This window comes from Capsicum annuum, chromosome 12 (genome assembly GCF_002878395.1).
Source record: "Capsicum annuum cultivar UCD-10X-F1 chromosome 12, UCD10Xv1.1, whole genome shotgun sequence".
NCBI classification, from domain to species: Eukaryota; Viridiplantae; Streptophyta; class Magnoliopsida; order Solanales; family Solanaceae; genus Capsicum; species Capsicum annuum.
This window is the reverse complement of record NC_061122.1, coordinates 219,696,589-219,721,125: the sequence shown is the minus strand read 5'-3', so window position 1 is coordinate 219,721,125 and position 24,537 is coordinate 219,696,589. Positions and strand designations below refer to the sequence as shown.

The following is a 24,537-nucleotide window of genomic DNA, read 5'->3' as shown; positions in this document are numbered from 1 at the left end:
TGATGAAACATGTTTGTAGTTGTGGTACTATTCATGTTTGGCATTGCATACTGCTCCGTCGATGTGGAGGCAATCGAAGCTGTTAACAATTTGGTGTGCATTTTAGTTTCATACTGTCAACACTCAACTAGTGTGCTCTTTCCAGTTGTTAGTATTGTCACATACTGTCAAATGTCAATTTAATTCATAAATTAGATAGATATGTCCAATGTAGCTACAGATAGCAACATACACCTAATTTAGCCGATGAGCTTATTAAAAACGAAATAGAACTCTTAGAAGTAGTATTGACCTTTGTTAATACGTATTCCGTCTGTCACAATCTTTTTTAAAAAATGTAGTGCGGTGTGATGCGGGTTTGCGCGGGTATTAGATTTGCGGGTTATGAAAATACCCGTATCGCCCCTTCACCATTCCTAGCGACAAGTATTTAGAATGAGAGTATAATGAAATTATCAATTCATCATTACTTCCTCCACCCCATATTAGTCAGTTATTTTTTGAGAAAAGACATCTTTTTCCCCCTGAACTTGTCCTTCCAACTCACTTTAGCACTTAAACTTATGTTTATTTACCCTCCTTAACATCTTTAAAGTGAATTACTTTCACCCCTGAATACATAATACCACTCTCATAACGGAGAGTGCATCACACTCACTGACACGTCAGCGCCACATCACCACCACGTCGGAGCCACGTAAATAAAGTATTTTTTAATAATTTTTTTACATATATATATATATATATATATATATATATATACATATTTTTAAATGTAAAAAAAATAGTTTAAATTAAAACAACCCCCCCCCCCCTTCATTTTCCATCGTCTTCGCAACCCCCAGTCCTACTCCTCCCCTGCCCCTCTCCCGTCCACCCCCACACTTGCACACACACTCCGTTCTCCCCCATACTGCCCCACCTGCACACACACACATTCACCTCCATCCACCCTAACACAGACACACTTGTCAGATTTTTCGGTGAATTTTCGTCGGAAAACTCAACTTACTTAAAAAATTCAATTAATTATTAATTTGTTCAAACAAATGAATCTAAGAAAGGTGAGGAAAAAATTATGTTGGGTGTTTCTTTAACAAATGGATCTAAGAAATTTGAATGGGTGTTTAATGGAGGAAAAATGAGTGTTTAAAGGAGGAAAATTTTCCTAGAATTTTTTTGTTAATATTTTCCTCTGAATAGTTTTCATTCAAATTATTCCATTTTTGAAACTGAAACTATCCTATTTTTTATTTCTCATTTCTTTAACAAATGGATCTAAGAACTTTCTTTTATTTTATTTCTCTTGCCAATGTTAACAATTGAGGAAAAATGGGTGTTTAATGGAGGAAAATGGATGATTCCGATTCGTGTTTCTTTAACAAATAGGTGTTTAATGGAGGAAAAATTTTAATTTAATGTCTTAGTGGTTATTTTTTGGTGGTGTTAATGGAGGAATATGAAAAAAAATAAAGGAGAGAAGTGGTGAAAAATGTATTTGAGATTGTTAATAGAGAAATCTGAGTATTGTTGTTGATAAAGTTTTGAAGAAGAAGAAGAAGTAAAAAGTGTCTATTTTTTATTTTTTAAAATTTTTTTAATTATATTTTAATATAATATTACTATATTTTTTTAATAAATAAACGCGCCCTTTTAAAAAAAAATGTCACGTCAACATTAGGGGTGAAATAAATACATTTCAAAGATGTTAAGGGGGTAAATAAATGGAAGTTAAGTTTAAGTGCTAAAGTGAGTTGGGAGGACAAGTTCGGGCGGAAAAAATGTCTTTACTCTTATTTTTTTACACACATGCTAAGAGATCATACATACATAAGAAAGTAATTTTACTAGTTTAACCTTTAAAAGTGATAAATTTACAAATAAGTGTGAACATTTTTTAAAAGAAGTAGTTGCAAAGATAATACGAGAAAAAAATTAATTAGTATTTTATTAATTTAGTAAGGTAGTCACCGAATATGGAACAATTATTTTTAATAAGATTCTTTTTAAATAAGGAAACAAGTATTTAGAAATGGAGGGAGTAAAATAAAATTGTCAATTCATCATTAGTAATAGTTGACCATCGTTGATTTGACACTTTTCTTAAGAAAAATATTTATTACGAGTTTATTTTATTAAATTAGGCTTATTAATTATGCTTAATTTTTTTTTTTTTTTAATATATACAGTTTGTGTAGTCATTTTAATGATTGAGATAGATTGGAAGAATATAATAAAGTTAGATTGGAAGAATATAATAAAGTTAATATGATTTCATAAATGATATAAGACAATTTAATTGAAACAAATATTTTTAATATAAGAGGAGTAACTATTTTGAAATGGGAACTATTTTGAAATGAAATAGTATGAGACAATCATTTATAGTAAGATGATCAACTAAGGAAGTAGTAATAATTATTCTTTTCATTCTATTTTAGTTGGGCATATTCCATTTTACACTGTGATTAACAAATCATAAATTGAATGATTGAATTTACTATTTTACCTTACGATATTCATTGAGCATAGAAATGAATATATACTAGTAATTGTAGAGATAAAATGAGAAAATAATAATTAACTCTATGACTTGATAAATACTCAACTAATATAAGATCTTTATTTTTAATAAAATGACTAATTAATATAATACCGGGGCATTAATTACTAGTTTTGACTTAACTAAAGTCTTTTTACTTAATTTTCCTCTTGACTTTTATGGTGTGCCCAATTCGATTTTAACCAAACCATAAAATTTGCCAATTAGCAAAATTAACCCTTTTCCATTTTTTTTAAAAAAGAAAAAGAGAAAGAGAGAACCTTCGGCTCGTGTTCACAGATCACAGGGACATGGCAAAATCAAAATCGATCTAGCTCAAAAATTTCAATTCACTGATCTCCATTTCTGCAACGGAAATCGATCTAGCTCACTTTTGATAAGGTAATAAAGAAATTGCACTTTCTCAGATTTGCATTTTACTAGTACCAATTTATTTATTTTAAATAATTATGGTGAGCTAATTCGACGGGATACTTGGCACCTCCAGCAGCAACAAGTACTGGTAAATCTGTCCATTAAGGCTAGAACTTAACAGCTGGGCTCCAAAATTTGGTTAATTTTTTCGCAATTAAACAAAGGATGTTCACCTTGTTCACTTGCTAATTGTCGGCATACACTCAGAGAATTATTAATACACTAGGTCTGATGAAGCCCGTGTTTTATACTTTTTAGTTCTATTAAATCTATTGGAGCCATGGGGGTTTAGTTTGGTAGATCGTGTAAGGTATGTTAGGGCTTTAAGTGCAAAACGTGAAATAAAGTGTGGGCTTTGATGAAAAAATGCGCAAAGGGAGAAAATTCAAATATATATATATATACACACACACCTGTGTGTGTGTAGTTTAAGAGTAATAACTATATGTGTGAATGGCAAATACATGAACAAAGAAATTGAAAAAAGATTACGATAAAATGAAATATCAATTGTTTAGTGTCGCCTCTTCAGAAGAGGTTTGTCCCCTAGTAAAGTATCAGTGTAGAACTCAATCTCCACCATGAACGGTTAGTTCGGTAGATCATCTACGGTTTGTTGGAGCTTAAAGCCTGAACCGCAAATAAAGTGTGGGCTTTAATGGGAAAAAGGCACTAAGGGAGAAAAAAGCCCTTGATGACATCACTGAAGCACACATTAAGTGAGGCGAAGCGCTCAGCACGTTTTGAGCATCGCTTCAGGGGTTAAAGCGTGCCTTTGACAACACTGATCCGGATACTACGATGAATGGAGCATTGTTACCCCGGGTGTCATGAACTGTAGGAGTGAAGTTCAAGCAAACCTAACTAATCATCCTCTGCCTCTTCGTGGAAGATATGATCTTGCCCTGTGTTGCGGCAACCATAGCCTTCCATTCTATATGCAGTTCACCCGAAATTCCAAATCACACAGTCGTAGTGTGGCTATAAAGTGTTGCATGACATGATGTTGCGTCCCAAGTCGGCGGGATCGGGAGAATTTGGTCTCTTTATATTGTCTTGATCAATCCTCCACTAAAGAGCTAGTTTTTGGAGGTTGAGTTAGGCCCAATATCCATTTCTTAACATATGACAACAGCTAATCCATACCCATAATGACCTCATCATCAACCATGGACAACACAATCAAGTCAACCACGGTGCGTTAGACCTCACAATCTTGGTGGACCATATGCGCAACAATAAATTCCCACTACGCTAGAGTCGAGACAAGATATGGCTCGTCTAAGAACACTTAATACCCTCTCCAACAAGAAGCACAGTGTAGTGACACATAAAAACAGGTAAGTCCAAGCTCTATAAGTGCAATTGTCCCATGAGAACAAACTATATTGATACCTCATATAGTATGACGTCAATGGAGTAGAGAGAGCCTAAAGTATATTCTCCACCTGAAAGATTTGATTTTTCTATTTACATTGATGGGCGGAACTACTCACTGTACATCATATTTTGAAAGCGCAAGTGTTGTGGCTTATGCATTAAGAAGGAAATAGCGACGCTATTTGACTTATGTAGCTCATGTAAATAGACTTTTGGCAAAAAAGAAAAGGGGGTGCACAGACTCAAAGACATTGATGTCAAGTTGGTGTGGGAAATTTGATGGCATTGTTGCTTCGTGTTCGGACCAAGTCTTTATTGCTAAAACAAATCATAGCCAGATGAGCAATTATTTGAATACCAAAATGAGGTTACAGTGAGTGAAGCAAGGAAAATGACTATTGATAGATAGGATTATATTTTTAAACGAAATAACTGTTTATGGGCACCAAACGTGGATGTGTTGAGGCATATTAATTGGAGGATTGCATCTACTATACATCCAGGACCCATGAAGATGTATCGTGGCCTGAACTAATTGTATTGGTGAAAAAGGACCAAAAAAAAAAAAAGATGTTGTTTTTGTTTCGAATTAGTTGTTGATTTGTTATGGCCGAGTAGAGATCCAATAGCCTACTAAATCAACCAAGATCCCCAAGTGGAAATGATAAATAGTTATTCTGGACTTTTGGGGGATGGAGCTACCACAAACTGTAAGACACATAAAATGACCCTTTTTGTTGGTTATACTAACATAGAGTGGGAGTATCCACAAAAGTATGTGAATGAGATTTGTTCGATTTCATGAGGTTTAAGTGTCCATTACCTTTGATAGGGAATTATATTTCAGATTTTGCTTTTCTTTTGAAATCTCTTCAGAAGCATTAGGTATACGAGTGAAATTAGTACCAATTTTTATCCACAGATAAATAGATAGTCTGAATGTACTACATGAATCTTTGAAGAGACGTTAACAGGCTGTATTCTTTATTTTGAAGGTACTTAGATGTGCCGAGTTTCCTTATAATATTGTTGTTTAGTAAAATGGCTCGGTATGAGGCTGGTAGATGATACCATTCTCTAATCAGATTGTCTTAAGCTAGTGAGGCTAATGCGTTCGAACCAAATCAAGTACATATAAAAGCTACTGATAAGGTCTAGTTAATTTGACAAATTTCTCAAAGCTCAATGCAGATGATGATCTTATATCTATAAGAAGAAAGGGGATTTAGAGTACATAGTTGTAGAAGGAATTTTCCTACGAGTCCCCTGGGAAAGGTGTGAAGTGAGCCAAAAAAAAAAAAGTAATTTGAGCTGGAGAGTTGTAAGACCATATGGGATTACTTGACGGGGTAGGAACAACATCGTTTGGTATGTCTTTTACTCATCTAGTGTGCTATGTCTGCTAGGAAAATGTTATTGAACTCCTCTCATATTCTTAAAGTACTGACTAGATAACTTGTAAGAATTAACTGATGAAGGGGAACCGATGGCTATTGTCGAAAAGAAAGTAAGAAAAATTAAGATCAAGAGAAGTTGTTTATGAAATCATATCCTGGGAAAAGCTACTTAAGAATTGAAAAATGATATGGAAGTGACATCAACACTTACTTTAGTCTACAAGTGTGTGCTTGACATAAATTCAGGGACCGAATTTCATAAGATGGGGTGAATGTAACACCCCAAATCATGCAAGGACATATTAGTCATTATCAAAAGAAGGGGGACAAAAGAATGAAAATAATATTCAAAAAAAAAATATTAATGGGCTTAGCCCATCAAAAACATACCAGGGAAAATTGAAGTCACAAGTTAAAAAAATATTGAGGAAATTTTTTTTTTTTATCAGCAACTCTTGAAACAACAACAAATCCAGTGTATTCCCAAAAAGTGGGCTCTGGGGAGGGTAAGATGTACGCAGTCCATACCGCTACCTTCGAAGAAGTAGAGAGGCTGTTTTCGATAGATAAAGAATAGTAAATAAGAGGTGGGTGGGTGGGGGGATGCGTGACATAAAAGAAAATCAAGAATAAGAAATGATAAAAATAGTAATCGTAGAAATATGAAATATGTGAAAATACTGGCGACACGAAATAAGACAAATAGGAACTAAGACATAAGCAAAAGGGCACCCGCCTATGTACACAGTCCTAGGGTTACTTCCTCGGATACACAAGATCTCTCCTAACTGCATGCTACAACCCACACACCCACACTAGCCTTTTACCCTTATCCGCGCCCTCCACACCTTCCTATCTAGGGTCATGTCCTCAGTCAGCTGAAGCTGCTTCATGTCATGTCTAATCACCTCCCTCCAGTATTTCTTTGGCCTACCTTTACCCCTCCTGAAGCCATCCAAAGCTAGCCTCTCACACCTACGAACTGGGGCATCCGCGCCCTCCTCATCACATGCCCAAACCATCTCAGCCTTCCTTCCCGCATTTTATCCTCCACCGAAGCCACTCCCACCTTCTCCTGGATAATCTTATTCCTTACTCTGTCCCCTATAGTAAGCCCACACATCCAATGCAATATTCTCATTTCCGCCACCTTCAATTTTTGGATGTGGGGGCGCGGCCAACACTTCGCTCTATACAACATGGCCGGACGGACCGCCACTCTATAGAATTTGCCTTTAAGCTTAAGGGGCACCTTCTTATCACACAACGCCCCCGAGGCGAGCCTCTACTTCATCCATCCTGCTCCAATACGCTTAGAGACATCCTCGTCAATCTCACCATTCCCCTGGTAGACCCAAGATACTTAAAATTGTCCCTCTTACAAACGTCCTGGGAGTCCAACCCCACCACCGCTTCGTCCTCCTGCCTCAAGTCACTAAACTTGCATTCCAAATGTTTCGTCTTTGACCTACTCAACCTGAACCCCTTAGATTCAAGAGTTTGCCTCCAGACCTTCAATTTGTCATTCACACCCCCCGCGTCTCATCAATCAGCACTACATCATCCGCAAATAACATACACCAAGGCACCTTACCTTGAATACCCCGCGTTAACACGCCAATCACTAGCGCAAAAAAGAATGGACTAAGAGTCGATCCCTGATGCAACCCTATCTCGATCGGAAACTGCTCTGAGTCTCCTCCTGCCGTCCTCACCCGGGTCTTCCCTTCATCGTACATGTCCTTAATAGCTTTGATGTACGCCACCGGAACCCTCTCACCTCCAAGCATCTCCAAAGAACCAAAAATAAAATAAATAAAGAGAGAAAAGTAAAGACCCTATACCCTTCTCAAGATTCATCTCCCTCAAGTTAAGGAAAACGTGGGCAGCAAAATAAAAATACAAATTTGGTTGAAAGAAATTGCAGATTTGATTTCTCAAACCTCCGAAAGTTCTAAAATAGGATTCTCAGCATCTACTTTGATTTGAACCACCATTATCAACATTAAAGGTAAATTTTCTTCTATAGCTTTTCGTGATTTCTAGGTTAGGTAAATTACTTTGAGTACTAAAATTTAATTGCTAAAGACAAGAATTATGGGCAGTAAAGTGCGATTTTGGATATAAAGTTCTATGAATTGAAAGTTATCATGAAACTTTAAGAGTTGGGTAATCTAACTTTATCTTGAAATTAGCCTAGACAAGAAAGTTAACACAAGACTGATTGATGCGATTATAGATTCGATCGAAGGAGGTCATACGATTTGTTTGGGGTGACAAGCTTGGTATTACGACAAGTGTACTGTGAGTAGTAACCTTACCATAATTTGTGTTTATTGACTTGCATATTTTATACTTGATTTTGATGAAACCATGAGTTACGGAATGCTTTGAAACTGCACGTGGGACAAGTCTTTTACTTGATATGTTACTGAAATTGAGTATTTGAGATGTTCATAAGACATATTTACCGTTACTTGAGATATGATCACTGATGTTATGAAAGTTCTTCACTTACCCGTGAAATAAGCATTTTTGACATGTGTTTATTCAAGTTTACATGTAATATGATTTGATATGAACTTTAAAGCTATATTCTATTCTGAAAAATGCTTTCTTATGAATATCTATTATTTACAAGCATAAATGGGAGTAGACCTTGATGTAGCTGACGGCGGGATCGTTAGACCTGGTGCTCCTTGTATTTACTGATGACTGTTACAGCCCTCGCTAGTGGGAAGGTAAAACTAGCATACTGTTACTGATCTCCCTCGAGTAGGGACCTTTTGATATGATATTTGACTCCTTCATGAGGGGTCCACTGTTATGGGCTATTCTTGATGTAGAATGTCACATTGATTACATGATTCATTCTTGGAAACCTCCCAAATATGTAATATTTGATATAATATGATGCTTTTTGAGTTTTTTACTGAACTGTTGATTCACTTTGCTTACATGAAACAAATGATACTGTTTATCGTTACTGTTTTCTGGAAGAGCATTATTTCATGATGTTTTATGACTTGTCCCTGTTAAAACAGTTGTGGTTAAGTGTTATTACTCACTGAGCTAGCGTCTCATCCTCACTATTATTTTTACAGAGAACGCAGGTGACGGTGAGAATTTCGTTAGCTAGGGATCTCGAGGTAGCATATTCCTTGTGAACCCTGCATTTGTTCGCGTGGGCAGGAGTTTATTTATTTGTTATGTTCTGTTTCTTGCAAACTCTTAGAGTCGCTCCATAGTCATGTCTTTAGAATTTGAGTATTCTTTCCTTATTTTGGACTTGTGGAGTATTGGACTTTCTCTCATGTTTTGGAGATGGATTTCATGTTATATTTTGGTAGTGTTGATTTTGGTGTACTGTGTTGGGGTTGGATGTGTTTGAGTGATGTTGGGTTATTGTGTTTTGGATTTGAGACAGAAAATTTTCTTGTTAGGCCCAAAAACAAGGGAAATTCTATCCGATTTTCTGTAGAAGTTTGATGAGGCTTGCTTTGGAGTCCTAAACTCCTTAGCGCCGGTCATGATCCTATTTTTGGTCATGACAGACAATCTGGAGTTCTATATCAATAATGACTTCCATTATGAACACCAAAGGCTAACATGAATTGTTAAAGTTGATTCAGTTGGGATTCTTTACACTTTCTCACTTCTCAGAGTTAGCTGGAGAACGCCGGTTGTTTACCATTAGTTTTAGGACTTCAGGTTGCACCGAACGTGTTCACTTCTAACAAGCATATCATTCCAGCCGTGTATAAGTGTATTTTTGGAATTCATCCTTTGAATAATTTTTATATTTTCTCTGAAAAGGCCTACTTGCTAAATTGCTACTGTATCTCTCTTCATCATAATACACTTTAAGCATTTTGAGATGTATTGTTTTGCAATGTTAGGGCATAAGATATGGTTCTCCGTCATCTTTCCCCTGATGCTTTTTATGTGTATTATTATATATGTTCTTAATTATCTGATGTGTCCAGTTAAACCTTCTACAGTTGGTGTTAAAGATGTCTTCAGCTCAAGATCCCTTTTATATCGTCAAGGAGGAAATTCAAGAATCTGTAAGTTAATCTACTTCTATCTAGTAATGTTCTAATAATCTTGAAGTGAAGTAAATCTCCTTCGTCTAAGATTTGTTTTTTTACTAGTGTATTGTTCTTTTTCTTGCATGGGGGAGAGAGATACAGGAGGGAATGACGGTGTTTTCTGTCATCTCTCTCTCTCTCTCTCTCTCTCTCTTAATGTTTTGCGGGATGGGGTCGCAATGTGTTTATGAGACAATGTAGAATTCTTCTAGACGTAAGGATTCAAATAAGAGAGTCCGATAACAGGCAAGTTTTATGTCATTGGCTATTCTTTACTAATTAAATATTACTGTTTATGCCACCTTTTATTGGCCAAGAATTTCCTTATAGAGATCATAAGGATCACTGTTAGACACTGATTATTCATTATTGTGTCTTTTTATTGTATAGACTTGCACATCAAGAGGTTTTGTTGAGAATGTTGTGTATTACCTATGCAACTAACCATGGCTCTGTCCTTATTATAGAAAAAAACACTAACCATGGCTCTGTATTTCCGTTTACTTTTTGAAGTAAAAGAGTGGTCCTTTAGATACAGTAGAATTCCCAAATAGATGCATGGGTAGCATAAGTCACTGATCTTTTATGACAATTGTTTTTTTCCTTGGCTGGTATTAAATGGGTAATGCCTAAGAACACAAGTGACCTTTTGAGGAGCTGGAATAGTGCAGCAGGAAGCAGCAGATAAAGGAAGTGGTGGACTTTGGGGAGAAAAAGAATTGCAAGGTTGTTTTGTAAGATAGGAGCAGCTCTATACAGAAAATTAAAATGAGTTGTTTATTGCCTTCTTATTTTTGGTGTAAAGAAAATTATGTAGATGATGCAGAAACCTTAGTACAATTTCCAGAAGCCTTGTAAGATAAACAAGATCTCTTGTAATTATTAGTTGCTGCTAGCAGCGTAACGTTACCTTTCTCAAATGAAAAAAAATTACAAAACTATAATGGGGCCAACAGCCTTGACATTGGAAGCAGATTAGGAAAGATATAGGTCCCCACGCACAAAATGCAATGCTTCACACAGTTGGCTTCACAAGAGGCAGGCTTGACTTACCACAACTTACAATGGAGAAGGGTAGTCTTATGCAATATATGTATGATCTGGGGGAAAGGGGTATGAATATACTAGTCATCTCTTTATTAGAGGAGTAATCTACCATCTATGGAACATTGTTTTAAACTTAGTAGAGATGTGATGGTGCATGCCAGAAACTACCAAAGATTTACTTTTCAACTGGAATAGAAAAGGACTCAACAAAAGCATAAGAGCTGCTATATTGAGATACTTGTCAAAACAAGGGGGATGAAGGGAAAGAAACCAAAGGATCTGTAGAAGGGGGAAGGAGAGCCTATAACGGGTTGTGCACAAATGTAGCTAATGTCTAGCTTTTTGGTGTAAGTTGTTGGATTGAAATGTAGCACAGATAGTTCCATAGATTTAGTTCATCTCATGTATAGAGAGTCTGTGAGGGAACTGAGTTTTGGTTTTGTAATGAAAATTCTCTAGTTTATAAGCAATAAAAATTACATTTATTTAAGAAAAGACTTTTGTGAGCATCATTAGTGTCAACTATTCCCTTCTATCGAGAATCATGTCATCAAATTGCCCTTAACTAATATTAAAGTTTAGGATTGGTTGAATAATTTTGGTATCTGTGTTTTCAAGGAGAATTTGATGTGTCAGAATATTTTATAATATTAGAATAGAACTAGACGAGACTTAGTGTCAACTATTCCCTTCTATCCAGAATCATGTCATCTAATTGCCCTTAACTAATATTAAAGTTTAGGATTGGTTGAATAATTTTGGTATCCGTGTTTTCAAGGAGAATTTGATGTGTCAGAATAATGTATAATATTAGAATAGAACTAGACGAGACTTGAGCACCAAGGGTATGACCTAGTGATTTATTAAGTGGTATGCAAACCATGGAACATCAGGATTCAAATCCCGGCAGTGACAATGAACAGTAGGCGATTTCTTCCTGTTTGTCTAAGCCTAGGTGGGCGGAGTTACCAGCGATTTGTGTTAGTGGAAGGTAGACTAGCAGGTACCTGGTGAAATGTTCGAGTTGTGCAAATTGGCCCAAAGACCAGCATTATTATAAAATAGTATATAATTATTACTAGACAAGACCCGATAAAATTCTCTACATGAGGAAGGAGGTTATCCTCTTGAAATGGGCCAGGAAGAAAAGTTACAATCTCCATTTAGAAAAGTTGAAGGATTTTCTGGGCTAGTGGGAGTTATTAAGTTGATCATCACTGTCGATAAAAAAAGAATGATTTTGTAAGTGTCATGGCTTTCAGACATTCATTCATGTGGCAAATGTCCTTTGTGTATGTATCCTTCACTAATATGTGTGTAGAAGAAAAATTCTGGCATAGTTTGAAAATAAGCCACGTGTGTCCTACAAAACACTCGATGAGTGCATACTTTATACTCAGAATTAAATGTAAGAATCAATTTAAATGTGAGATGAAAATAAGAGATTAATGTAAAATATGTCTTTATGTGGGAGGCTGGTACTCCATCTATTGGAGTCTATCTAATTTTGGTTTTGGTGATTGAAGAATGCAAAGTAATGTACTTCTAGAAAAAACAAAGAATGCCAAGTAATTTCTGTTGGGTAAAGCTTTTGAGGTGTGTTCTGTGAACAAGAAGGCCGTCAAGGTGTCATTGATTTACGTCTGGTTTGATTTGAGAAAATTTATTGGAGTTCGGCGATGTTTATTATATTTCTTTTACACATAATTCTTCATGCACTTACGCTCTTATAGATTTTTTACATAGTAAATCAGTAGTTGATTACAGTGTCTAAAGACCTGCTTAACTTTGTTCACTATCAAAACATAGTTGTCATATGTCTTTCATGAGCCATCTCATGCTGAAAAAGGGGAGAAATAATAGAGGAAAAAGAAGAAAAACGAAAGCAAGCTACTTTTGGGATTTTCTTGAGGTTATTGTATATTATCATAGAAAAAATCAGTAAGGCAAGCAGGATAAACTAAGAATCTCTCTCTTTTACTATTAAGAAAAGGGAAAGGCTAAGAACTTCTTGCTGTTTGTTTTCATCTATGCTCAAGTTTGTGGACTGAAGAATCTAACTCTTAAAATGCCTGCTTGTTTAGATTGACAATCTCTTGTCCACATTTCATCAATGGGAGCAAACTCCTACAGATAGTAGCGAGCAAGCACGTCTTACCAAAGAACTTCTTGCTGCATGTGAGAGCATTGAGTGGCAGGTATGTGCGAAAACGTAGCTCCTTGAAACATGATTAATTGATATTTATTGCTGTTTGTTTTGTTAATTTCTCATTGTATTTCTTCCTGGTCGCCTGTACGTGAATGAATAATGATGATTTTGAATAGCCAGATACAATTGCATATGTGATGTGTTGCACCTGTCTTAAGTTCACGCTATAAATTTGTACTGACCAATCTGTTGACTTTAGCGATCAGGCAAAATTGTTCTTTTGTCAATGTGGTTTGATGTTGATCTGCTGCACAGTTTTGACCAACTTCATATCCTTTTATTAATGCTGAATTCCTATTTTCTTGATGAGAAGGTGGATGAATTGGACAAAACAATTGATGTTGCATCAAGAGATCCTTCTTGGTATGGTATTAATGATATTGAGCTTGGTAAAAGAAGAAGATGGACCAGCAACGCCCGTGCTCAAGTATTGATGATTCTGTTGATGCCACAAATATATTCTTTTGTTCCTTAAAATAAAAGAGCTAAAATCAATTGCCTTTAACCAGGTGGGAAGCATGAAGAAATCTGTAGTAGCTGGAAAGCAGTCAAATGGGACAAGTACATCTAATCTTGGTGGGATGCGGCGAGAACTGTTGAGGTTGCCAGATTCTGATCAGAAAGAGAGATCCAATGCATACAATGCCCGAGATAATGATGACTTCATATCATCAGAATCAGATAGGCAGTTACTTCTTATGAGGTAATCGTCCCTTCATTTCTTTGCATCTGTCCTTGCATGTTGTGTTTTTATTACCCGTTGATTGTTGTTCCAATCTCACCGAAAACCGAGCATGCACCTATCCATTTATCTTTCTGAGAAATCTTCTCGATGCTTTCTCGATTTTTACTGTGGAATCCTCGCATTTGATTTTATTTACGTGGGGAGGATGATATGTATCATCGTCGTCTCTAAGATCTTTATGTCATGGTCATAACCATTCTGCCATGCCTTTTTAGCTTTATGAGTTCTACTCAACTTCATTTATCATGGAATCGTATGCTGTAGACTAGTCATTATCCTTTAGTACCTATTATCAAAGGAGTTAGCAGTATAATTTTGCAAGCACTTCAAGTTATTCAATTAATATGGAATTTAGAGGATGTAGCAGTATCTTGAATCTATTTGAACGTCCCATGCAGGCAACAGGATGAAGAGCTAGACGAACTTAGTGCCAGCGTAGTCAGAATTGGAGATGTTGGGCTTACAATACATGATGAACTTATTGCACATGTGAGTGTTGCGAATTTGGTTACCACCTGCTTAATCGGTTCCTTTAGTTCCTCATTCTTCTATTGAACTCCTCTGAAGCCAAGTGTAGTTATAATCAACATATGTTACTTGCAGGACAAGATCTTAGGTGAGCTGGACACAGAGATGGACAGTACATCCAATCGTCTTGATTTCGTTCAGGTAATTTCTAGTGCTTTCAGCTATGTCTCCAGTGAACGTTTATCACTGTTATAAAAGTATTCTGATAACGCGGAAACCCAATTTGTTGCAGAAAAAGATAGCCATGGTAATGAAGAAGACGAGCCTCAAAGGACAGATGATGATGATTTGTTTTCTGATAGTGTTGTTTATTGTTCTTTTCGTTCTGGTTTTCTTGACCTAGTTAGCATAACTTTGGTTCTCATAATTTTGGTTTGGTTCAATCGTTCTGTTTTTGTCGAGGCAGTTTATGTACGTATTGGTTATGGAAGAAACTGGCATATATTCAGCATTTACATAAATGAATTGGAAAACTTTGCATTGACACTCCCTACAAATGTTGTCATTTGTAGCTAGGGGTCGGCGTTCGGTATTCGGTTCGGTATTTTCATAATTCGGGTTCGGTAATTCGATAATCGGTAAATGAAAGTAGATACCAAATACCATATCATTAAACTTCGGTTCGGTAATCGGTAAATTAAATTTTGGTTTGGTACAGAATTCGGTATTACCATATTAAAGTTGGACAGCTTATAGTGATCCTATTTGGTGATAATAGTGGTGATTTCAAACCAACGTGTTGAGAAAAATTCAATTTTGTTTGGTAGTTTTACACCTTTGAATATACAGTTTTAAACCAGAAAAAATCAATTTTGTTTGGTCTTGTTACACGTTGATATGTGATACGGAACAAACAAGGGAATACGAAATCACACCCCAAAACAGTCCACATATCACAACAAATTGTGGGCCAAATGGGGACCTCTCTCGGATTCACTATCTAGAACAAGAAAGAAGAGGATACAAGGTGTTAATACACCAAAACAGCATCCAACGACAAGTTTAGCAACACAAGATGAAGCTCCACAATATTACAATAGCAACAAGAACAAACGAGTTACATTAACAACACAAGAAGCCGAAACTAAAACAAGATACAAGATAGATAGTTAGACAAGTGTTGATGTAGTCTTAACAACCCAAGAGCATATTCCACTCTTGGACCTTTAACACTTCACACAACAAACACCTAACTCTTACAATTGGCACAAGAGAGGCGTCCACCACCTAAGCACCAACGTATCAAGCAAAATGCAACACACAAGAGAATCCACCCTTATGCTATGCCCTAGTTTCGGTTGTGGACTCTCTCTCTCTAAGAGGTGTGTTCTTTCTTCAACATTCATAAAAACTACCAACTAAAACCCTATAATGCTCAATTTATATTACATTACAAAATAAAAGACAAAAGACTAAAAGACCCTTTAATGAAAAGGGCTCTAAAAACAGCCCAAGGAGTGTGCTTGGGACGGTTTTGGGCCTCCTTCACACTTAGACTTGTGCACTCTTTAGGTGGAAAGTGTCCATGATCGTGATCGTACTCGTATCGTCCTCTCCATCTTGAGAGGAATTTGACCACAAATTCACGGCTTCACCTCGTGCAATTGGCCCTCCAAAAGAAACCACCCAAAACAGTCCGCAAAACATCAAGAAAGTGCACAAAACAGTCCACAAAAAAAACAAAGGGAACCCGAGGATACAATGAGAACAAGTCTCGGCTAATATCTTCATTTTGAACCTCGACTTCCTCTCCATCTTAAGCCTTGTCTTCAATCTCATCCGAAACAAGTCTCCTACCATCATACAAGCATTGTCGTAGACCCCATATCCTTCATGTTCCTTTTTACCATTCTCCTCTATATGGACATGTTGGGTTTTGTGTAGTGGAGCTTCGGTTAAGAGGCTTGCTTTGGTTAAGTGGGGTTTCGATTTTGGAGTTTGGATGGGAGGAAATTGGCTTCCAAGTCCTCCTTGTTGGACTTGATCAACTTACGGGAGAAGTGGTCTATCTTGTTCTCGGTTTTGATGGCTATTTGGAGCTTGAATTGTGGCATTATGTGGTGGTCTTGGAGGATTGGTCATTGGAAGTAAAGTTTCGGGAGTAAAAACACGAGAGTTCTTTCGACTCTCCATTCGATCCAACCTCTCACTCATAGTTGCCACATCCGAGTAATTTTTTTAAGACCCACATTTGCCCTAGCAAGATCTCGGGACAAAGCATCAAGGAGGGCCAAAATGGTTTCCATTATGGGCAAAAGTTACCTACAAAACAACAAACAAGTTAGTTGTACAAGAATGGTCCTCACACTCCCTCTCTATTGTTTTGTCTCTCGAATTTTTCACACTTTGATCTCACAAGTGTCGTAACCTTGCTTGTACTCCATGAGGAATTGAGAGGTGGACCAAGTATTACAACGAGTCAAAAGAATAAGACACACAAAGGAACGTATACACGAAGAACGGTTTCAAAACTAACTAAAGAAACAATGGAATAAGACACACATTCTAGTACTAGCTTGTAAGTTAGTAATGAAATCAACAAACGAAACTAAAGAAACAATAAAATGAAACTAAGAAATTTAAAATTTGAGCTTAAAAATTATCAGTGAACAGTAAAAACGTGATGACGTGGCAACCCTCAATTGGTCATGATTTTGTCAAGTTTTATTGTCCAAGGTTCAAGTCTTGACCAATTTTTGATCTGGATTGGTGGAATTATTTAAGGAGGGAAAGAATAAGTCTTGGAACTCTTTTTCAACTCAAGTTTCAAGACTTGGACTTTTGTAGTATTTTCCCTTAAAACAAGGCCCTCAAAACATGGAAGTTGGTTGGAAAAGGACTGTAAAGTCTTTGAGTGGTTGGAAGTGGTGGTAAAAGTCTTTGATAACTAACAAATACTACACCTCCTTCCTCCACCCTCTTAGATCTAACATCCATTTTTTTTTCAATAAAAGATGAAGATTGGTGAAGAACACCAAGAACACAAACTTTTGAATCGTGGAGTCTAAGGTTCAAGTTGGTCTCACACTTCAATCAACACTTTGTCAAGTTTCACCTTTCAACAACAACTTCAACAAGAAGTTCTTAAGCCACCAATTCACAACAATAACACAAGGTCAAGCTTAAGAACTCAACAACAACAACACCAACCTTCAACAATAAGGAACAACACATGACCACTTCAAGTTCAGAACAACAATGTCAATATTATAAGCTCAACCTTTAGATCTATACACTTTTAGTGTTGGTGAGAAAGAATCAACACTAGAAACACACTAGACAAACAAAAGAACTACAAGATCTAGTCAAGAAAAACAAGAAAATCTCGGCCAAGACAACAACACAACATAATTTTTGGCCAAGAACACAAAAATGGACAGATTGCTATTTTCTGAAATTTTTTAGTTTTTATCAACTTTTTTTTTGACTAATCAAACCCAAGATTGGCTTTGTGGGAATAAAAACCAGCCTTGCTTTGATACCAAATGATACGGAACAAACAAGGGAGCACCAAATCACACCCCAAAATAGTTCACAAATCACAACAAATCGTGGACCAAATGGGGACCTCTCTCGGATTCATTATCTAGAACAAGAAAGAAGAGAATACAAGGTGTTAATACACCAAAACAGCCAGCCAACAACAATTTTAGCAACACAAGATGAAGCTCCACAATATTACAATAGTAACAAGAACAAACGGGTTACATTAACAACACAAGAAGCCGAAACTAAAATAAGATACAAGATAGATAATTAGACAAATGTTGATGTAGTCTTAACAACCCAAGAGCATATTCCACTCTTGGACCTTTAACACTTCACACAACAAACACCTAACTCTTACAATTGACACAAGAGAGACGTCCACCACCCAAGCACCAACGTATCAAGCAAAATGCAACACATAAGAGAATCCACCCTTATGCTATGCCCTAGTTTCGGTTGTGGACTCTCTCTCTAAGAGGAGTGTTCTTTCTTCAACATTTATAAAAACTACCAACTAAAACCCTACAATGCTCAATTTATATTACATTACAAAATAAAAGGCAAAAGACTAAGATACCCTTTAATGAAAAGGGCTCCAAAAACAGCCCAAGGAGTGTGCTTGGGGCGGTTTTGGGCCTCCTTCACACTTAGACTTGTGCACTTTTTAGTTGGTCTTCAAAATACTCAAAAAGTGTCCATGATTGTGATCGTACTCATATCAATATGTGTGGCTCAATTAATGAAACATCTTAAAACCTATGTTATTGTAGTTTGATCTAGCTCCAAGAAGGGGAGAATTGAATGTAACACGAATAATATTTACATCAAACTGGATGTAACACGAACTGAATGTAACGAACTAGATGTAAATGCGATGCAAAGTCATAATATTACTTCTTATAAATATGATGGAGAGCAATATATGTAATGTTGTCTGCCAAGTGCTGAGTTTTTCGATAATTTTCATCTATTGTTGACATGTGAACACAAGGATTAAGAAGGCTTGACCAAGTCCCCTTAGTTAAAGCCATATTCTGACCTATGTTAGGAATATTAGAGTTGGGCAAGTGCAGCCAACAATGGTGTTATGTATCATGTCATGAAGACTTCTTTTCTGTTGTTCCTTTCGATGCCCTGATTTTCATTCTTAGTGTGATATTTTCGTCAAAAGTTGTCATATGTTGGTTGCAAGAAAGTCTGCTGTGTAAAGTTAAGAGTCTACTTTATGTCTATGTTTAATAGTTCAAAGTTTGCTTGAGCAATATTCACACAAGTATGTGGCCTTTGGAGTGTGGACTAGGTATGTGGCCTATGGGTCACTTAACTATTATTAGATATTCGAAAAATACCAAATACCAAACGATAGTAATATTTTTTTATCAATTCTGAACCCAAATACTGTAATTTTAAATTTTTACTCCCAAATACCATCCCAAATACCAAATTACCTAATACCAATTAGCAAAATTTTCGATTCGATATGGTAATTCGATTTTTTGGTATTTTATGTCCACCCCTATTTGTAGCTATATTAGTATTCACAAAATCAAATGTAGTACTAAATTTTAGGATGTCTTTGAGCTTGCATATATGCACTTCTCTTTTTGGGTAATAAGAGAAGTTTTAAAGTGTGTTGCATATATCAATAAGTCAGGGATTATAACGCATAGATTTTTATTGTTGGATTGTTTGATTCTTGTACTAAAAATGGGATAAATATCGTAAAATTTTGAAGTTGGATTTATTTTTTAATATTGATGTGAGAGGATGAGGATGATGAGATGATTGTGTTGACAAATTAGGAGAGATAATTTTTTTTTTTTTAATGGAGAGATACGATTAGAAATGAAGATTTTTGAGATGTGGGAGTGAGAAGTGTAGATGCTCCAGTGCGGTGTGAGGGGTTGGTAATGGTGGGCGGCAAGAGAGATAAAGGTAGATTGAAAAAGTATTAGAGGAAGACGATTAGATGGGATATGACGCATATTGAGGTTACGATGGATATGATATCGTTTATTCAAAATATGTTTGTCGACTTCACAAAGCTCTTTATCGAATGAAGCAAAGCTTCTAGAACTTTTTTCACATTAGATAGGAAAATTTTGGAGGTTGCAGATTATGATTAAATGTTAGTCAGTGATAGAGCATAGAATTTTTTTCACTTTTTTCAAAAATTATTTCATTTTAGTAAAAAAAGTGGTGTTTGGCCATACAATTTTTTCACTTTAGTGAAAATTGTTTTTGGAAAAATGAAAACAATCACTTTTCTCACTTCTATTTCTCTCACAAAATTTTAAAAATATTTTTAATTTATATTCATGGCCAAACATAATACCAACTTCAACTCGAAAAAATTATTATTTTCATGACCAAATGGGTCTTGGTATGACTTATTTATTCTTGTATTAGGTCAAAGAAAGACCATAGTTTTCATAAAAAATCTGCACAAAAGTCCTCAAAATCCTAATACTATAACATTTGAGTACATATGTGGAGCATGATTTCTTTCTTTATTTTGAGTTAGCTAAATGTGAATAACATTCCTCTTATTTATAATTGTTTTTCTAATTTTATAGTTTAAGCACATTACTTAATACTCCTACTATCTCAATTACTTCTTGTGATTTCTAAAAATGGGTGCTCAGATTATTTGTGTTTTAAAAAGTTCAGACAAAATTAAATCATTTTTTTTTTCATTTTATTGTTTGCACTTTCTCCATCTATCTTTATTTGTTCACTTGTCTATTGGCACAAGGATTAAGAAGCGGTAAATTGTAGGAATAATTTTACCATGCTATCCTCTGAATATAATAAATTTAATGCTTTGAAAAATACATTAGATAATGATTCGTATTTAATGCTAAGAATAAAATGGATAAAAATTTGTACATTATACATTGTTTTTATAAACTGAAAAAATATTATTAGACATTTTAAAATAAATAAAAATTGAACAAATAAAGATGAAGAAAAGGAATAATAATTGAAAAACTATAACACATCAAAAGAGTAAATATTTAATGGAAAAGAGCTACATATAATCTTGAATTATTCAAAATGGATTAATTTTATCCTTCCTTTTGTTTTTTTGCTCAAAATTATCCTCAGTGTTACCATTTTGGTTTAAATATGCCTCAAACTATCATAACAACACAAAGTACCATGAAACGTGTATAAGAGAACCCAACAAACAATTTAAAATAAAATAATATAATTTGTTTAATTATATAGTTATTAATATGGATATATCCAGGAAGGGAAGTGCTAAAATGACCACAAAAATATGGCCTAAATTTGACGACAATTGTGAAAAGATTGCAATGATTTTTTTTTTTCAATTTTTTTTCTTTTAATCAAAGAAAATTAAATTCTTTGTTATTTCCTAAACTTAAAAGTCAATTCTCACATTGAAAACTATTCTTTTACTACTATTTCTTAGATACTCAAATTAAAATTGAAAAAATCACAGTTTATACATAAAAATCTTTTATAATTATATGGTATGGGTAATGTTTTAAATAATCACAATTCATGAATAATTGTTAGTTAAAATTCTGTTTTATGTGCACCCGTTTATACAAATATATTTTTTAATGTATATAACAAAGGCAAATTAAATTTTCTCTCTCATAATTAATATTTTATCTCACCCTTAGCTGATACGAGTGATATGTGACAATAGGTATCTCTTTTTATCTTATTGGACTTTATGGGCGGCAAAAGCTAAAATTTTGTGATAATCTCCTCAAGATTTTATACTCAAGATTGTGATAATCTCAAAATTTTATTCCATCGAAATATAAAAGAATATATTTCTTCCTATTTCTTCTCCCTAATTTTCTCAAATATTGCGTTCTTCACCTACACATTAGCTATTTTTTGTCTATTGTAAATTACGTTGAAACTTTGTTCATTCCTAAAAATTCGCATAGATTTGATTTGAATATTTTTTGCGGTAAATTTCATATCTTTTCAGATATATATGTTTGTTATTCTTGTTTTTTTTAAGTAATTCTCTATATTATCCACTAATTTTATTCAGTTTTTCATATATTTGCATTGTTAATTAGGTGTTCAAATAACCAATTTCTAGTTTTTCAAATGGATGAGAAAATCCCTTTTAGGAGAGTAACAAGAGGTATTATTCACGTAGATAAGACTAATTGTGGTACTCCATCGTTTGATTTGGAAGTTTCTCAATTAGACAGTGATAATGCAGGTTTTATAGCAGAATGGAAAGAAGACAAGTTGAAAGTAGATACTCGAAGAAAAAGTGGCAATGACCATGCTAATATTCAAAATAGCATGGTAAATTGTCAATCAAAAGACGAGTTAATCAACGCTTCAAAAGTATCAATGGTCAGTACAAGTGGATAAAAAAAAGAACAGAAAAAGAAATAACAACTTTTAAAAATAATGTAAGAGAAAAATGTTTCAAGGTTTATCAATTCAAAGCGGAGAGTAATGATGTGAGATTCAACATAAGGTATTTTTGTATAATTTATCAATTAATTTTTTTTTAATTTTTTTTGTAGTGTAGTTTGTGTAGAATAATGTTAAGATTTTGTATGTGTGCGTTTGTATTCGGTGTAAAGGTATATACATATATCGACATCATTCAGTTATTATTATGTAAATATAACTATATATGTAAACATATACATAAATACATATATATACATACATAAAGTTATACATATATTCAGTTCGGTCAACATATAAAATTTGTATGTGTTTATGAAATATAGTTGCATACAATTAGTTTCGGGGTGAGGCTTTATATACATTTTATAATTTTTTTCTTGATCATTTATATTTTTTTTGGTTGATCATTTGTGTTTTTTTTTTGGTTCAAAGGATAGTAGTTTTGTCATCATAGATCTTCCTAAGAAATCTCCGCATGTAGCGTGTTATGTGGAGTCTTCATTGTTGCATATGCAGAGTCTCTTAGTCATGAAAAAGATATACCACTTGGATATTTTGAAGCAGAAACTTTTCGTACCCGTTATGTTGCTCTTCTATGGTAGCATGAGACTCAGAAGAATGAGATTGACGCAGTTAGTGATGATGAGAGTCCGGATAGGCTAGTAAGGCCTCAGTTTGAGTGTGAGAGTAGTGACATGATAATTATTCTTTAGACAGTACATATGTTCCTCCATTTTGTTGGTTTTAGGTGAAAATACAAATTGATCTTCAATATTTTTTGTTTAATTCTAATATCAAATATAATATTTTATTTTGTTGAAAATTGTTCAGTGATGTATTTTTTTCAATGCTAAACTAGTTTTTGTTATAAGTGTGTTGTCTAAAGAATACTAATAGTACACATAATAATGTGTATGCATTAGGTAATTGAATATGTCTCATAGATGAGTCATCTAATACGTATTTTTAATAGTTTTATGCATTAGGTAATTGAATATGTCTCATAGATGAGTCATCTAATACGTATTTTTAATAGTTTTAACCTTTTTAGCAATTGAAATCTCTATTAACTAATTAGTGTTTGTTTATAACTATACATTTATTACGATTTTTTTTTTATATAAAACTTTGTATATCTATAGGTTAATAAAACAAGTCATGATGGTATATTACCAATCTTTTCAATTGTTATCTATAGGTTAATACCATATTTTTAAATGCACAAATTCAATCTCTAAAGCTGTGACTGACATTTATTTTGACACATATGCTATCTTGTAGAATATGGTATACATACATACATATACATATATACATATGATAGATTAAATGAGGGTTAAAACCAACTGCATATTACATTAGACCGCATATATGATTAACAACCGCATTACTGATATTTTATTTATACATTTGGAGTTATTCAAATAAAAGTTAAACATAAACAAATTAAAATATATACAGTTATATAAATATATTTATATACATATATACATATCAACTGACATTCCTACATATATACATACATACATATCAACTGACATTCTTTGGTATACGTTAATTTAATTGAAAATACATATATTCATATAAATGTATTACTCATATTATTAAACAATTACGTTTTACATAATTTAATTTGAAACATATACAATCTTGAAATTGTATAGGTATAACTATATGTATATATACATTTTAAGTAAATAAAAATACATATGCATATAATTTGTTAAACATCAGGATAGTTAGAACCGACAAATTATTACATTAGGCTGCATACTGGTACAATTATAATGTAAAGTGAAATATATATGCAAACTTACAATCAATATATAACATGAAAACAAAGTATATAACAAAGTATATAGCGTGAAAACTTACAATTTCAATTTAATATGCAAACAAAATATATAACAAAATGCGTCATGTTATTGATCATTATTCGAACTACAATCAATCACAAGTCATAACTGATATTTTATTTCTATAGTTGAAAATATTCAAAAAAAGTTAAACATAAAAATATTAAAATATATAAAATTATTCAACTCGACGTATTTTTCTACACACGCCTATTGTGACCAGTCATCCCACAAGCACTGCATGAATTAGTGGATTTAGTCTTGTAAAAATCTCCAACTGACTTTTATAGTTGGATAACTTCTGCTTCACAATGCCACCAATCAATGCACTACTAACATGTTTCTGCTCGTACACCCGATCCTTTAAAAGGACAAGTATGCTCCTGACGAAAT

The 24,537-nt window shown here is 34.3% G+C and overlaps 1 protein-coding gene across 15 annotated transcripts; it reads left to right on the top strand.

Annotated features, from left to right (window-relative positions):
- Window positions 1-2,733: 2,733 nt before the first annotated feature.
- LOC107854606 (syntaxin-61) lies at window positions 2,734-14,860 on the top strand. Of its 15 annotated transcripts, XM_016699616.2 has the most exons (11): window positions 2,734-2,944; window positions 7,994-8,058; window positions 8,396-8,495; window positions 8,859-8,903; window positions 9,756-9,821; window positions 12,977-13,090; window positions 13,415-13,528; window positions 13,611-13,804; window positions 14,245-14,335; window positions 14,450-14,515; window positions 14,607-14,860. In XM_016699616.2, exons 3-11 carry the CDS (start codon window positions 8,466-8,468, stop codon window positions 14,715-14,717), a joined length of 831 nt encoding a protein of 276 aa, XP_016555102.1. In that variant the 5' UTR covers window positions 2,734-2,944; window positions 7,994-8,058; window positions 8,396-8,465; the 3' UTR covers window positions 14,718-14,860. The 15 variants fall into 15 exon arrangements, with proteins under 15 accessions (XP_016555102.1, XP_047257127.1, XP_047257125.1 ...); XM_047401169.1 differs by lacking the exon at window positions 8,859-8,903 and having other exon boundaries at window positions 2,741-2,944; window positions 8,423-8,495; XM_047401168.1 differs by lacking the exon at window positions 7,994-8,058 and having other exon boundaries at window positions 2,766-2,944; window positions 8,423-8,495.
- The last annotated feature ends 9,677 nt before the right edge of the window (window positions 14,861-24,537 follow it).